Source organism: Nicotiana tomentosiformis, chromosome 5, assembly GCF_000390325.3.
Source record: "Nicotiana tomentosiformis chromosome 5, ASM39032v3, whole genome shotgun sequence".
NCBI classification, from domain to species: Eukaryota; Viridiplantae; Streptophyta; class Magnoliopsida; order Solanales; family Solanaceae; genus Nicotiana; species Nicotiana tomentosiformis.
In genome coordinates, this window is record NC_090816.1 from 53,416,530 (window position 1) to 53,432,483 (window position 15,954).

The 15,954-nt window shown below is 40.4% G+C and overlaps 2 protein-coding genes across 2 annotated transcripts; both read right to left on the reverse strand.

The window, feature by feature from the left end:
• Positions 1 to 13,188: 13,188 nt before the first annotated feature.
• LOC138892363 (uncharacterized) lies at positions 13,189 to 14,576 on the reverse strand. Its single transcript, XM_070176070.1, has 2 exons — positions 14,116 to 14,576; positions 13,189 to 13,525 (listed from the first exon to the last, which is right to left on the reverse strand). The coding sequence occupies exons 1-2, from the start codon at positions 14,574 to 14,576 to the stop codon at positions 13,189 to 13,191; spliced, it is 798 nt and encodes a 265-aa protein (XP_070032171.1).
• A 233-nt stretch (positions 14,577 to 14,809) lies between these two features.
• LOC138892364 (uncharacterized mitochondrial protein AtMg00860-like) lies at positions 14,810 to 15,190 on the reverse strand. Its single transcript, XM_070176071.1, has one exon. It carries the CDS (start codon positions 15,188 to 15,190, stop codon positions 14,810 to 14,812), a length of 381 nt encoding a protein of 126 aa, XP_070032172.1.
• Positions 15,191 to 15,954: the final 764 nt, after the last annotated feature.

The window sequence follows — 15,954 nt, forward strand, 5'->3', positions numbered from 1 at the left end:
CACACAAAATACCACGAAGCCAAACAAAGGGGGAGGGGCTGTCATCGCTACCACTGGTGAAGTCCCAACAGTAACAAAAAAGCACAAAAAAAAGGTAACGAAGAGCGAAGGAGCAGAGAAAGGGGGGACTAAGAATTAAAAATGGAGAAGAAAAACAAGAGGGAAAAGGACCGATGTTGCTGCCTGGCAAAACAGCAGTCGGTAGCAGTGTTGTTGCTCTAGTAAGTATGGGAGTGGGGAAGAGGAAACGAAGAAAGAAGAAAGAGAGGAAGGGGAGGCGTGAGGGATGAGGGGGGAGGGGGGCTTACCTGCTGGTGGCGGTGGTCGCCGGCGTGGGGTGGTCTCCGGCTGCCTGTGAGTGTGTGGTCTGGTTTTTGACCGTTGGGGAGGGGATAGAGCATTTGGCAGAGAGTGTTGGCAGAGAGAAGGAAGAAAAAGACGAATATGAGTGAATAATAATAATAATAATAATAATAATAATAATAATAATAATAATAATAATAATAATAATAATAATAACAATAAAAGAAAAATATCTCAAGAATGACAAGTTCAACTGTAACGACCCGGCCGGTCATTTTGAGTATTATAACCCCGTTTTCCCATTTACTTCTCAAATTGGGCTTTACAGTTATTGTGTAACTTGCCGAGGCAATTGGTTCGGGTCCAGTGAGATTTTGGAATGAATTGGAACATCTAGTTTCAAGGTTTAAAGCTTAAGTTAAAATAGTGATCGGATGTTGACTTATGTGTAAACGACCTCGAAATTTAATTCTGATGATTCCAACAGCTCCGTATGGTGATTTTGGACTTCAGAGCGTGTCCGGAAAATTATTTGGAGGTCCGTAGTGGAATTAGGCTTGAAATGCCGAAAGTTGAATTTTTCGAAAGGTTTACCGGGGTTTCACTTTTTGATATCGAGGTCGGAATCATATTTTTGAAATTGAAACAGCTTTTTTATTCCATTTATGACTTCTACGCAAAATTTGAGTTCATTCCGGATTGATTTGCTATGTTTCGGCATTGAACCTAGAATGTTCGATGTCGATTCTTCAAGAATATGTGGTATCACATTAAGTAAATGAGCTCCAAATTCAGTTTTGATTGAAGTATTAGATCCGTATTGAAATTATGGAGCCATAGCAAAAAGAATCGTTGAATTCGGACATCGTATGAGAGAGTTATGCCTATTTCCGTGTCTGGAACGATTTTTCCGTCGCCGCGAGCGCCCAGGGTAGCGTGGGGCGCTAGCCCTGGCGCAGGGAATTTTGGGATGCTGGAAACTGCGCCACAGGCAGCGCACCACAGGCAGCTCCCCACGCTACCTGTGACGCCCGAAACAGCTGAGAGGTCTATAAAACGGGGTTCTTGCCATTTTTACTCATTTTTGAGTTTATGGAGCTCGGTTTAGGTGATTCTTGGGCAATTTTCACGGGAAAATGTTGGGGTAAGTGTTCCTTATCCTATATGGATTATATTTCATGATTCCATATTCATTTACATCATGAATTTGTGAATTTATGGAAGAAAAATCAGATTTTTATAAAATCTTTCAAAAATGTAAAATGAAGATTTGAAGGTCAATCCGATGTCAGAATTTAATAATTTTTATATGGTTGGACTCGTATCGGAACGGGTGTTCGAATTTTGTAATTTTTGTCGGGTTCTGATACGTGGTCCCCACAGGCAATTTTTGAGCTAAATTTCGGATTTTTATGGAAAATTAGCATTTTCATATGGAATTGATTCTTATACCTCATGTTGATTGTATCGAATTATTTTGACTAAGATTCGAGGCGTTCGGAGGCCGAATCACGAGGAAAAGGTTTATTGGAATAAAGAACTTTCTTGGATTGAGGTAAGTAACTCTTCTAATCTTGGAGTTGAGGGTATGAACCCTGAATATATATATTTTGTGAATTGTTGGGAGGTGACGCACATGCTAGGTGATGGGCGTGTGGGCGTGCACTATAGAAATTGTGACATAATTATTTATGTGGAATTTTATAGTTAAATAACCTTGGTATTTTCCATGCGGTTTTATGTGTTAAAGAAATTGAGTTGAAAAGCATATTACAAATCATGTTGAGGCTATGTGCTAGTATTATTGGGACCCACAGAGGTCATATTGCTGTGAATTATTGTGTTAAATTGAAAAGTCATACTCAGTTATATTCATTTCATTGTATATCATAACTCAGTTTTATGACTCTATTTTGATGCATATAAATGTTTTGGGCCGAATGCCCTGTTTTACTGAAATGCCCGAGTGGCTTGATTTCTGAGGATAAGTGTGCATCGGGGCTGCCTGCCTGTAGCATACTTATGATTGAGTGAGGCCGAGGGCCTGATTGGTGAGGATGAGTGTGGATCGGGGCTGCCCGCCTGCAGCATACTTTATTATTATCGCACGTGAGTTGTCCGTGCAGATTATAGCGCTTGGGCTGAAGGAGCCCCTCCGGGGTCTGTACACACCCCTAGTGAGCGTAGGTACCTACTGAGTGCGAGTGCTGAGTGCCGAGTGTTGAGTGACTGGGAGGCATGAGTGATTGTGATGTATGCCCGAGTGGCAAAAGTGATTGTGAGGTATGCCCGAGTGGCAAGAGTGATTGTGAGGTATGCCCGAGTGGCACGAGTGACTGTGAGGTTTGCCCGAGGGGCTGTATATGAGTGATGTTCTGCCCGAGTGGCTTGATTTCTGAAGATGAGTGTGCATCGGGGTTGCCTGTCTGCAGCACACTTAATGACTGAGTGAGGCCGAGGGCCTGATTGGTGAGGATGAGTGTGGATCGGGGCTGCCCGCCTGCAGCATACTTTATTATTATCGCACGTGAGTTGTCCGTGCAGATTATAGCGCTTGGGCTGAAGGTGTCCCTCCGGGGTCTGTACACACCCCCAGTGAGTGTAGGTACCTACTGAGTGCGAGTGCTGAGTGCCGAGTGTTGAGTGACTGGGAGGCATGAGTGATTGTGATGTATGCCCGAGTGGCAAAAGTGATTGTGAGGTATGCCCGAGTGGCAAGAGTGATTGTGAGGTATGCTCGAGTGGCACGAGTGACTGTGAGGTTTGCCCGAGGGGCTGTATATGAGTGATGTTCTGCCCGAGGGGCTATTTATGATTTTATCATTGAGTTGCATCGCATTGGCATGCACACATGACATACAAGCATAGAGATGTATTTTTCCTCATGCTGTACAACATCACATCATTCATGATTTCTCACACATTTTTTGACAGATGGGCATAGTGATGCATTTGTTTTACACGGGTTATCCGGAAGGAAAATGAAATATATTATGTATTATTGAGAATATTTTTGGAAAAAATTATTGTTTTAAAACTATTCATATTATTGGCAACTTCGGCAAATAATTTGGGTTTTTACTGATGTATTTGAAAGAAAGAACTATTATTTTTAAAATCATCATCTGGCTTAGTATTTTATCCCTGAGTTACTTCTGGTATTATTTGCTTTATGTTGTTATGGATTGTTGTGTACTATTGGTTGTGGACCCGACTTTGGTAGAAGCTCGTCACTACTTTCAACCTACGACTAGGTTTGCTACTTACTCAGTACATGGGGTCGGTTGTACTGATACTACACTACTGCACATTGCGTGCAGATGTTGGCTATTGTTGTTGCTGTGCTCGATGGTTGCGGGACTTGAAGATGTACCTGCGTTCCTATTGTAGCTGCCTCTTGTTCAGGGTAGCCTTAGATTTATAAAAGCTCTGTTTATGTATTATTCAAACAGACTATGTATTTATTTCATTTCCGCTTTGTATACTCTATTCTTAGAGGCTCATGATTTGTACTGCCAGTTCTTGGGGAGATTTATCGGTTTTAGATATATTCTTTTAATTAATTTCATTAGAATTTGATAGTTGAAAATTGACTTACCTAACGGGTTGGGTTAGGTGCCATCACGACTAGTGGGTTTTTGGGTCGTGACAAGGTGGTATCAGAGCTCTAGGTTCATAGGTTCTACAAGTCATGAGCAAGTGTCTAGTAGAGTCTTGCGGATCAGTATGATGATGTCCATACTTATCTTCGAGAGGCTACAAAGCATTTAGGATAATTTCCCATCTTTCTTTCCTTATCGTGCAGAATTGATTCAGCTTGAAATATAACTCTTTGAATTCCTTCCACGTATTCCTATGCATACATGATCGCTCGGTATCAGCTGTGCATCGCCGGCTTGTGATTCTTTGAATGACGTTCGAGGTGTGTATTCTGTGTTTTGGTGATGGGCCAGTCTGGAGGACTTGAGGCCATGGTTAGACCGTAGCTTAGGCTCGGTAGCTTCAGTTGTAACCTGTACATTTGGACTCATATGTCCGGTAATATCCCTATGAGTGGAAGTTGTGGCTCGATGAGCGGTGGAATGGCTTTGTGATAAGTATGATGTAAATGCGGGATGTGTTAGGATGATTTGAATATGATGAGAAATGTTTCCTTGAAATGTAAAGGAAAGTCCATTGGGTGCTTGATTTTTGAATTCATGTGGCGTACAGTCTCCAGTATGAATGTTTTGAAGGATCTTTTATATTGTTAAACGTTTGGGGTAAATTAAATTCTCATGTCTAGGTATTGAGTTGGACACAGATTGACTAAGTGATTGCATAGTAATTGTGACTGCGAAAAAGATATAACAAGATACCAGATTGAAGCTAAGCAGGTAGATTATCCCCTGCGGAGTAATCTATGTAGGAGTATTTCTTATGATATGAGAGTTTCTTTTCTGCCGATGGGGTGTATGGGTGGAAATTTGAATCTGAATCTGGTTGAGAAAGTTGACTTGAGTGTTAAGAGGATGAATACGAGCTTAGTGGATGATTGAGGTATTTTTATGGTTGGGATCGTTTGAACTTAGGAAGAAGTTTTGTTGGACTGACTGTGGCATTATGGCAGTAAGAGAGTATTGGTATTGTGAGTTATGGAATGTTTTAATCTATGGCTTTGAGCCAAGTGGGGGAGTCTGCTATTGACCATTTGATTTCATGGTTAGGTGTTAAATTTTAATTTTGGTTGGAGGCATACTTGTGGGTTAGCTATGACTTGCAGAAGTTGAGATCGAGGATGACTCAAATAAGGAAATTCCTGGTTAAGGATTTATATTTCACGTATGAGTAAATTAAATTCGCAGGATGAGTGAGTTGTTATTGGTGAATGATGTAGTGCGCACAAAGTATGAATTTGATATGTGGTGTTAAAGTAGAGTTGCTTCTTTGAGTGTTGTGGTGCTAATGGGGCACGTGTCTTTTGGACCATTTGGGCGGTGCAATTAGATTTGAGCAAAGTGGGTGACTCCCGAGAAAACTTTCAGTGGGTTGAGAATTATATATAACAATTGAGAATATTTCCAAACTTGTGTATAGATAAAATCCGAGATTTGCGTTTGATGGTGCCTGGACTTGCGAAAATTCTATATGACTAAGGATTCTACATTTTTGTATAATGAAGGTGAGAAGAACAATTTCAAATTCACATAAGGTATTCTCAAAGTGAGTGTTATAGTTGTTGTATTTTTGAAGGTGCTTAAGAAATATACAGTTGCTTATGGGCCGTAGGACGTTGTGGTTCTTTACTAAGGTTTGTAGGGTGAGTTGTGGTTAAAGATCATGGTATTTTAGCAAGATTAAGTATCAATCTGAAGACAAATTCGAAAGAGACTCGGAGAAAATAGGACAACTGGGTAGTAGGTTGGATCAGTATGGTAATGGATATGATCGGTTTTTTGGGTGCTTATGATGTGGGGGTTTTCTACAGGTGCTTTATGGCAATACACTGGACTTGGCAACCTGCGTGGCTTGGATGAGTTGGAGAGATTCGGTTCTGGTGGCTTGGTTGTGCAAATGGATTCCAAAGAATTCTTGATGGTTTCTACCGGTGTGGAGAACGTGTTATGTATTGTGATTTCCTCCTGGAAAGAAGCAAGAGAAAGGTTTATAACTAAAAGGGTATGTAAATTATTGGTGACTCAAAGTTGATAATAGGATTCTTGTGCTTGTCACATGATGGCATAATAGATGCGGTGAGTTGTGTGGGATTAAGGTTGGCGTGTGCAAGGTCATGGTTTAGCCTTGAAAGGGAGGTCATAAATTCTTAGAGGCATGAACAGCTTTCGATGTCTAGATGAATACTATTACTACTTGGTGTTGTATGAGAAGGGGCGGACTTCAGAAGGCATACTGTATTTTGACCTACGGATGTATAAATTGGTATTGCAGTACTCACACTGTTGATAGAATGCTGATATTCAAATTTTGACAAGTGGCACGGAAGAAGTTTTTTAAAGTATTTCTCGTGGGATGATCTTGTATTAGAGAGGTGTTAGACATTCGGGTGGTGGAGATGGAATCAAATATGGTGATTCGTGTGTTCTATGGATTTGGAGATTGGGAGTTCTCAAGAGCGGATTGTTTCATGGTTATGGATTGTGAAGTAGTGGCCAGAGCTAGCCAGATGATAGAATGTGTTATGATTCAGTCATTATGGAGTTTCGGAAGAACTTTTATCTATTTATGGGTAACCCGAGTTGATTTGGTGATCCATTGGTAGGCCCAATTAAGATGTGTATTCTACACCGAGCCGGAATGGTTGGCTCCATACTACTATTGTTGAGGGATGTGTCATTCGGTTGATGTTGAGCTTATTCGTGTTCTGAGATGATGTGTGAGTTGCTCCTTTATGCTATGAGGAGTTGTGATTCATGGGTTATGTGCACAGATGGTGCGGTCCTATTTGAGTTTTATAGTGGAATTTGAGCGTGATAAGTATTTGGGTATTGCATGATCGATTGCGTAATGGTTATGTTCATTCAGGTTTTGTGTGGCATTTTTGTCATTTGCCTCTCCGTGGTTATTGATTTTGAGCAGGGTGGCTCGGGGTATATTATATGGACCAACGTTTGGATGGGGACACACATTGCAGCAGAGCTATATTAAGGTATGAACCTTGTGTTAGAATCGGGTGATGGTTCTACGGTGTATGATGAATTTTTAGCTTTTCGTTGTGGAGGTACTTGTTAATCTGGCGGGGCAGTTCTCTCATTTGAGTCATTTTTCCATGACTGGGTACATTTGAATTGTTGCGTATTGGTGCACGGATGGCACGAGTTGTGGCTCTGAGTTATATTGGTGAGGCATGTCTATGGAACAATTGTGTTTAGTAATATAAGGTCATTGGACGTAGAATGGGTACTATCAGGTTTGATTTCGGTATATTCGGGAGTATAATATTGAAAGTCGGCTCAAAAAGCGATTATGGTTCTGGTTGGGGCGAGAGAGCTCCGTGACCTGTTTATTTCGCGTTTTTCTTTTATTATCAACAGTGTACGAAGGTTTTGGGATAAGGTTTGGTTCGATATGGGTTTAATACTAGTATGCGGTTAGTTTTGGAGTAGTTACTGCGATTGGGAATGGTGCTACAAGCAAGCGAGTTGTGTAATATATTGGTTGATTATATCCGTGGTGATAGTTATAGCTCGATACAACTTATTCGGATTTATACGGTGTGCAAATATAAGACTTGTGTCTTGAAAGAAATTCTAAAGGTTGGAAATTTAATTACAAGGTTTATGGGCTAGAGTTAAATTAATGAATTCAGTTGGATTGTGTTGTCAAGCCTATATGGAAAAGGGGGACTCGGGTTCAACCCCGGGTACGTGTGTGGTAAGATGGAACAATGATTTGATGGCTTGGAAACAACTCTTAGCACGTTCGAGGACGAACGTATGTTTAAGTGGAGGAGAATGTAACGACCCGGCCGGTCGTTTTGAATATTATAACCTCGTTTCCCCATTTACTTCTCAAATTGGGCTTTACAGTTATTGTGTGACTTGCCGGAGCAATTAGTTCGGGTCCAGTGAGATTTTGGAATGAATTGGAACAACTAGTTCCAAGGTTTAAAGCTTAAGTTAAAATAGTGACCGGATGTCGACCTATGTGTAAACGACCTCGGAATTTAATTCTGATGATTCCAACAGCTCCGTATGGTGATTTTGGACTTTAGAGCGTGTCCGGAAAATTATTTGGAGGTCCGTAGTGGAATTAGGCTTGAAATGCCGAAAGTTGAATTTTTCGAAAGGTTTACCGGGGTTTACCTCCGTAGTGGAATTAGGCTTGAAATGCCGAAAGTTGAATTTTTCGAAAGGTTTACCAGGGTTTCACTTTTTGATATCGAGGTCGGAATTATATTTTTGAAATTGGAACAGCTTTGTTATTCCATTTATGACTTCTACGCAAAATTTGAGTTCATTCCGGATTGATTTGCTATGTTTCGGCATTGAACCTAGAATGTTCGATGTCGATTCTTCAAGAATATGTGGTATCACATTAAGTAAATGAGCTCCAAATTCAGTTTTGATTGAAGTATTAGATCCGTATTGAAATTATGGAGCCATAGCAAAAAAAATCGTTGAATTCGGACATCGTATGAGAGAGTTATGCCTATTTCCGTGTCTGGAACGATTTTTCCGTCGCCCTAGCGCTGGAAATTTTGGGATGCTGGAAACTGCGCCACAGGCAGCGCCCCACAGGCAGCGCCCCATGCTACCTGTGATGCCCGAAACAGCTGAGAGGTCTATAAAACGGGGTTCTTGCCATTTTTACTCATTTTTGAGTTTATGGAGCTCGGTTTAGGTGATTCTTGGGCGATTTTCAAGGGAAAATGTTGGGGTAAGTGTTCCTTATCCTATATTGATTATATTTCATGACTCCATATTCATTTACATCATGAATTTGTGAATTTATGGAAGAAAAATCAGATTTTTATAAAATCTTTCAAAAATGTAAAATGAAGATTTGAAGGTCAATCCGATGTCAGAATTCGATAATTTTTATATGGTTGGACTCGTATCAGAACGGGTGTTCGAATTTTATAATTTTTGTCGGGTTCTGATACATGGTCCCCACAGGCGATTTTTGAGCTAAATTTCGGATTTTTATGGAAAATTAGCATTTTCATATGGAATTGATTCTTATACCTCATGTTGATTGTATCGAATTATTTTGACTAAGATTCGAGGCGTTCGAAGGCCGAATCACGAGGAAAAGGTTTATTGAAATAAAGAATTTTCTTGGATTGAGATAAAGAATTTTCTTGGATTGAGGGTATGAACCCTGAATATATGTATTTTGTGAATTGTTAGGAGGTGACGCACATGCTAGGTGACGGGCGTGTGGGCGTGCACTATAGAAATTTTGACATAATTATTTATGTGGAATTTTATAGTTAAATAACCTTGGTATTTTCCATGCGGTTTTATGTGTTAAAGAAATTGAGTTGAAAAGCATATTACAAATCATGTTGAGGCTATGTGCCAGTATTATTGGGACCCACAGAAGTGATATTGCTGTGAATTATTGTGTTAAATTGAAAAGTCATACTCAGTTATATTCATTTTATTGTATATCATAACTCAGTTTTATGACTCTATTTTGATGCATATAAATGTTTTGGGCCGAATGCCCTATTTTACTAAAATGCCCGAGTGGCTTGATTTCTGAGGATGAGTGTGCATCGGGGCTGCCCGCCTGCAGCATACTTATGACTGAGTGAGGACGAGGGCCTGATTGGTGAGGATGAGTGTGGATCGGGGCTGCCCGCCTGCAGCATACTTTATTATTATCGCACGTGAGTTATCCGTGCAGATTATAGTGCTTGGGCTGAAGGAGCCCCTCCGGGGTCTGTACACACCCCCAGTGAGCGTAGGTACCTACTGAGTGCGAGTGCTGAGTGCCGAGTGTTGAGTGACTGGGAGGCATGAGTGATTGTGATGTGTGCCCGAGTGGCAAGAGTGATTGTGAGGTATGCCCGAGTGGCAAGAGTGATTGTGAGGTATGCCCGAGTGGCACGAGTGACTGTGAGGTTTGCCTGAGGGGCTGTATATGAGTAATGTTCTGCCCGAGGGGCTGTTTATGATTTTATCATTGAGTTGCATCGCATTGGCATGCACACATGACATACAAGCATAGAGATGTATTTTTTCTCATGTTGTACAACATCACATCATTCATGATTTCTCACACATTTTTTGACAGATGGGCATAGTGATGCATTTGTTTTACATGGGTTATCCGGAAGGAAAATGAAATATATTATGTATTATTGAGAATAATTTTGGAAAATATTATTGTTTTCAAACTATTCATATTATTGGCAACTTCGGCAAACAATTTGAGTTTTTACTGATGTATTTGAAAGAAAGAACTACTATTTTTAAAATCATTATCTGGCTGAGTATTTTATCCCTGAGTTACTTCTGGTATTATTTGCTTTATGTTGTTATAGATTGTTGTGTACTATTGGTTGTGGACCCGACTTTGGTAGAAGCTCGTCACTACTTTCAACCTACGACTAGGTTTGTTACTTACTCAGTACATGGAGTCGGTTGTACATATACTACACTTCTGCATATTGTGTGCAGATGTTGGCTGTTGTTGTTGCTGTGCTCGATGGTTGCGGGACTTGAAGATATACCTGCGTTCCTGTTGTAGCTGCCTCTTGTTCAGGGTAGCCTTAGATTTATAAAAGCTCTGTTTATGTATTATTCAAACAGATTATGTATTTATCTCATTTCCGCTTTGTATACTCTATTCTTAGAGGCTCATGATTTGTACTACCAGTTCTTGGGGAGATGTATTGGTTTTAGATATTTTCTTTTAATTAATTTCATTGGAATTGGATAGTTGGAAATTGACTTACCTAACGGGTTGGGTTAGGTGCCATCACGACTAGTGGGTTTTTGGGTCGTGACATCAACTTATTCACATTAAGAGAAAATAGGCATGCTTTCGAATCAAAACAATTAAACCATGAATTTCAAGATATAGAGTTTCAATTAGCATAAGAACGATACGCCTCTATGCATGCATGACAAGTAACGATGCCAAAAGCAACAAATTAACAGTTAAATAATCAAATAAGCACAATCTTAGCACTGTACGAGTGTGTGGCATAAAGCCCCTCACTCAGCACAAACCATGTGCCTGCACTCACAAGGCCCAAATACCATAGGTTATCACTTGACTCCGGAGGGACGGATCCCAGGCCAAGCCCTGATCGGATTCAATTATCACAACTCAGCCCAATGGCCTGCCAACACGCGTCACCTCAGTAAAAGTACCCTTCGGCCCAATAAGGAGGACTGGCGTATGCGTCACCTCAATATCAATATCATCACGGTTCTATGGCCCCAGTTCAATCATTAATTTGCTCAAATCACAATATGTTAATATCTTATAGTATTATAAGTCAATAAATCGCACGAATTATATCAACATGCCATAAATCAACAAAAACCCGTAGTACTCAAGTAAGGGAACCAACAACATGTAAGGTAACAGGTAAGAAGTATACAAAAATGATGAAAATAACATGCAGATATAATATCATGATTGAAAAGTATGACTACAATCAAGGCAAATGGCTCAATATACCAAAATAGCCAAACATGTCTCAAACGTATAAGCAGATACCCTAGACATGATTTCTAATATGAATATTAGTCAAGTAGGCATACGAGTAGAGAAAATAAGGTAACATGAAAGCATGATAGGAAAAAAATGCACATAATAGCCTAAGGTCTACTTGGATCATGAATAATCATAGTGTACGCACATACGCTCATAACCACGTAGGTGCGTCACTCCCAACAAATAGCAAGTAGCGTATTTTACGGGTAATCTACCCTCAAGCCAAGCCTGGGTAAGATACTTACCTCAAAGTGCAGAATTAATACTCCAAAAATTGCTTGTATCTCGAACCGTCGTGTGAACGGGTCAAATCTAGCCAAAAGTAACTCAATAACATCAAATACGGTTATAGAAATCGATTCTAATTAATAAAGTTCCAATCTATATCAAATTGATAAAAGTCAATAAAAAAGTCAACGCCCGCACTCCGGAACTAGAAAAAAGTCACAAATCCCGGTCACACATTCCAACACGGGTCCAATTGGATGAAAATCGATTAAAAAATGCCCCAATCTGACCTCCCAATCTCCAAATATGATAAGCCAAACCCTCGACTAAAAGTGCATTACTCACTGATTCTCGCTTCTGCGAACCAATTGTTGTTTCTGCAATATCGCATCTGCGGAAAACTCCTCGCATATGCATAATCAACTTAAGTCGCCGACCTTCCACTTATGCGGAAAAACAACAGCTTATGCGGTTCCATTCCTGCGGACAAACACCGCACCTGCGCAATCGCACCTGTGCACAAGATTCCGCATATGCGGACTTCCCTGCCCAGCCAAAACCTCACTTTTGCGACCTCAGGTCTGGTTTTGCAGACTCGCACCTGTGGACCAAAACCTCGCAGGTGCGAAAACACCAGACCTGATCTGCCAACTAGCTCCAAATTAATCCAGAATCCACCCGAAACACTCCCAAGACCCTCAAGACTCCATCCAAATAAGTCAACCAGTCCCAAAAAATAATACGGACCCACTCGAGGTCACAAATCACAGAAAGTAATAGCAAAACTACAAATCGCATCTCAATTCAAGCTTAATGAACTAATCAACTACAAACTTTTAAAACTTATGTGGAACCACGTCTAACCAACTCAGAATAACCCCAAATTTATCACACAAGTCCCATATGACATAACGAACCTATTCCAACTCGCAGAACAATAATTCGAACCTGATAGCATCAAAGTCAACTCCCGATCAAACCTATGAACCATCCAAACCTTTAAATTTTCAACATTCGGCAAATAGAGCCAAATCAACATAAGAGCCTCCAAATTCAAATTCGGACATATGCCTAAGTCCAAAATCACCTTACAAACTTATTGGAATCATGAAATCACCAATACGAGGTAGTTTACACAAAAGTCAAATATCGGTCAACTCTTATAACTTAAGATTCTAACTATGGAACCAAGTAATCCAATTCACACCAAAACTTCCCCAAAACCAAAGCAACCATACCCGAAAGTCACAACAACAAAAAAAAAAGCATATATGAAGCGTCAAAATAGGGGAATGAGGCTCAAATATAAAAAATAACGAGCCAGGTTTTAAATTTTTCCCCTCTTAAACAAACGTTCGTCCTCACACAAGGTTTAAAATCATATCTGGGATATCTAAAAGATAAGGATATTTGTGCCGCCATATCATGCTCGATCTCCCTAGTTGCCTCCTCAATCGGCTTACCTCTTCACTGAACATTCACTTACGCAATATTCTTGGACCTCAACTTCTGATCTTGCCTATCCAAAATGGCCATCAGCTCCTCCTCATAAGCCAGATTCTCATCAACTGCAAGTCCATAGGCCACCTCACCAACTCTCTTCAACACCTCGAATGGACCAATATACCGAGGGATAAACTTTTCCTTCTTACCAAATCTCATCACGCCTTTTATAGGCAAAATTCTGAGAAGAAACTTCTTACCCTCCATGAAAACTCCCATTAGCATAACTCTTATGTCTAGATTGTGCTGTAGAAGTTTCTCCTGAATCAATTTCACCTTCTCCAAAGCATCACGAACCAAATCTGTGCCCAATAACCTAGATTCACCCTACTCAAACTAACCAATCAGAGAATGACATTTCCTTCCATTGAACACCTCATACGAAATCATCTCGATACTAGATTAGTAGCTGTTGTTGTAGGCAAACTCTGCTAATGGTAGAAACGGGTTCCATTGACACCCGAAATGAATAATACAGGTTCTCAACATATCCTACAAGATCTGAATGATCCACTTGAACTACCCATCCATCTGAGGGTTAAATACAGTAATCAACTCTATCTGCATACCCAACTCACGTTGAACGGCTCTCCAAAAGTGCGATATAAACTTAGTGCCTCTATCCGAGATTATAAACGCAGGCACACCATGCATAAAGACAATCTCTCTAAGATAGATCCAAGCCAATTGCTTAGAAGTGTAGGAAGTCATGACTGGAATGAAATGCGATGACTTGGTCAGTCTGTCCACAATGACCCAAACAACGTCAAATCTCCTCAATATCCGTGGCAATCTTACCACAAAGTCCATAGTGATGTGCTCCCACTTCCACTCTGGTATTGCAATCTTTTGAAGCAACACACCGATATCTTATACTCATACTTGACCTAATGACAACTCAAACACCAAGCAACATATCCAACAATTTCTTTCTTCATTCTCTGCGACCAATAATGCTGCTTCAAATCACGGTACATCTTCCCAGCACCCAGATGATTAAAATACCACGAAATATGAGCCTTCTTAAGAATCCACTCTCTTAACCCATCCACATTAGAAACACAAATCCGGCCCTGAAGTCGCAACACACCATCGTCACTAATAGTCATTTCCTTAGCACTACCTCGCAGCACCGTGTCCTTAATGGTAAGCAAATGTGGATCATCATACTGACGATTCCTAATGTGCTCAAATAAGGATGGCTGAGATACAACACAAGCAACAACCCTACTAGGCTCCAATATATCCAATCTCATGAACTTGTTGGCCAAATCCTGAACCACCATAGCAAAGGGCCTCTCCACAGCTGGAATGAATGCTAAACTCCCCATACTATCCGCCTTTCTATTCAAGGCATCTGCTACCATATTGGCCTTTCCCGAACAATAAAGAATGGTGATATCATAGTGCTTCAATAGCTCCAACCACCTCTGCTACCTAAAGTTCAAATCCTTTTGCTTGAATAGATGTTGAAGACTGATGATTTGTATACACCTCACAAGATATTCCATATAAGTAAATGCCTCCAAATCTTGAGCGTGTGTACAATATATGCTAGCTCCAAATCATGAACTTGATAATTCTTCTCATGGGGCTTCAACTAGCATGACGTATAGGCAATCACTATACCATAGTGCATCAACACACACCCAATTCCAACCCGTATAACATCACAATAAATCATATATGATACTGATCTTGAAGGCAAAACCAACACTGGAGTCATAGTCAAAGTTGTATTGAGATTCTGAAAGCGCTCCCCATGCCCATCCGACCACCTAAATAGAATACCCTTATGAGTCAACTTAGTCAATGGGGTGGCAATATCTGAAAATCCATCTACGAAGTGACGGCAGTAACCACCCAAGAAGCTCCTGGTCTCTGTAAAGGTAGAAGGTCTGGGCCAATTCTGAACTGACTCAATCTTCCACGGGTCCACCTTGATCCCATCACTAGATACCACATGACCCAAGAATGCCATCGAGTCTAACTAAAACTCGCACTTGGAGAACTTAGCATATAGCTTCTTCTCCCTTAAAGTCTAGAGCACGATACTCAAATGTTGCTTATGCTCTTCCCTACTACAGGAATACACCAATATATTATCAATGATTATAATGAAAAATAAATTTAAACAAGGCTAGAACACATTGTTCATCATGTGCATGAAGGATGATGTGGCATTATTCAACCCAAACGACATCACCAAAAACTCACAATGGCCATAACGAGTTAGAAAAGTAGCCTTAGGGATGTCTGAAATCCTAATCTTCAACTGGTGATACCTCGATCTCAAGTCAATCTTTGAGAACACCCTGAAGCTAGTCAAATAAGTCATCCATATGCGGTAGATGATACTTGTTCTTCATGGTCATCTTTTTTAACTGTCGATAATTAATACACATTCTCATAGACCTATTCTTCTTAACAAACAACATTGGCAAACCCTAAGGTGACACACTAGGCCTGATGAACCCCTTATCCAACAACTCTTACAATTGTTCCTTCAAATCTGCTAGAGCCATACAATATGGAGTAATAGAGATAGGTTGTGTGCCCGTTCCCAAATCAATGCCAAAATTAATATTCCTATCAGATGGCATGCCCGGTAGGTCTATTGGAAACATATCCGGAAACTCCCTTACTACTAGAACCAACTCGACAGAAGGAGTATCAGCACTAATATCCATGACAAAAGCTAAATACACCAAACACCCCTTCTCAACCATTTGTTGAGCCTTCAAC

What these genes read in the sequence shown, in the direction of transcription:
- LOC138892363 (XM_070176070.1), bottom strand. Translation starts at nt 14,576, where the DNA reads ATGGTAGCAGATGCCTTGAATAGAAAGGCGGATAGTATGGGGAGTTTA. An exon ending in ATTGTTGGATATGTTGCTTG is followed by an intron (nt 13,526 to 14,115) that starts GTGTTTGAGTTG and finishes GGGTGAATCTAG; the next exon opens with GTTATTGGGCACAGATTTGG.
- LOC138892364 (XM_070176071.1), bottom strand. Translation starts at nt 15,190, where the DNA reads ATGGCATTCTTGGGTCATGTGGTATCTAGTGATGGGATCAAGGTGGAC.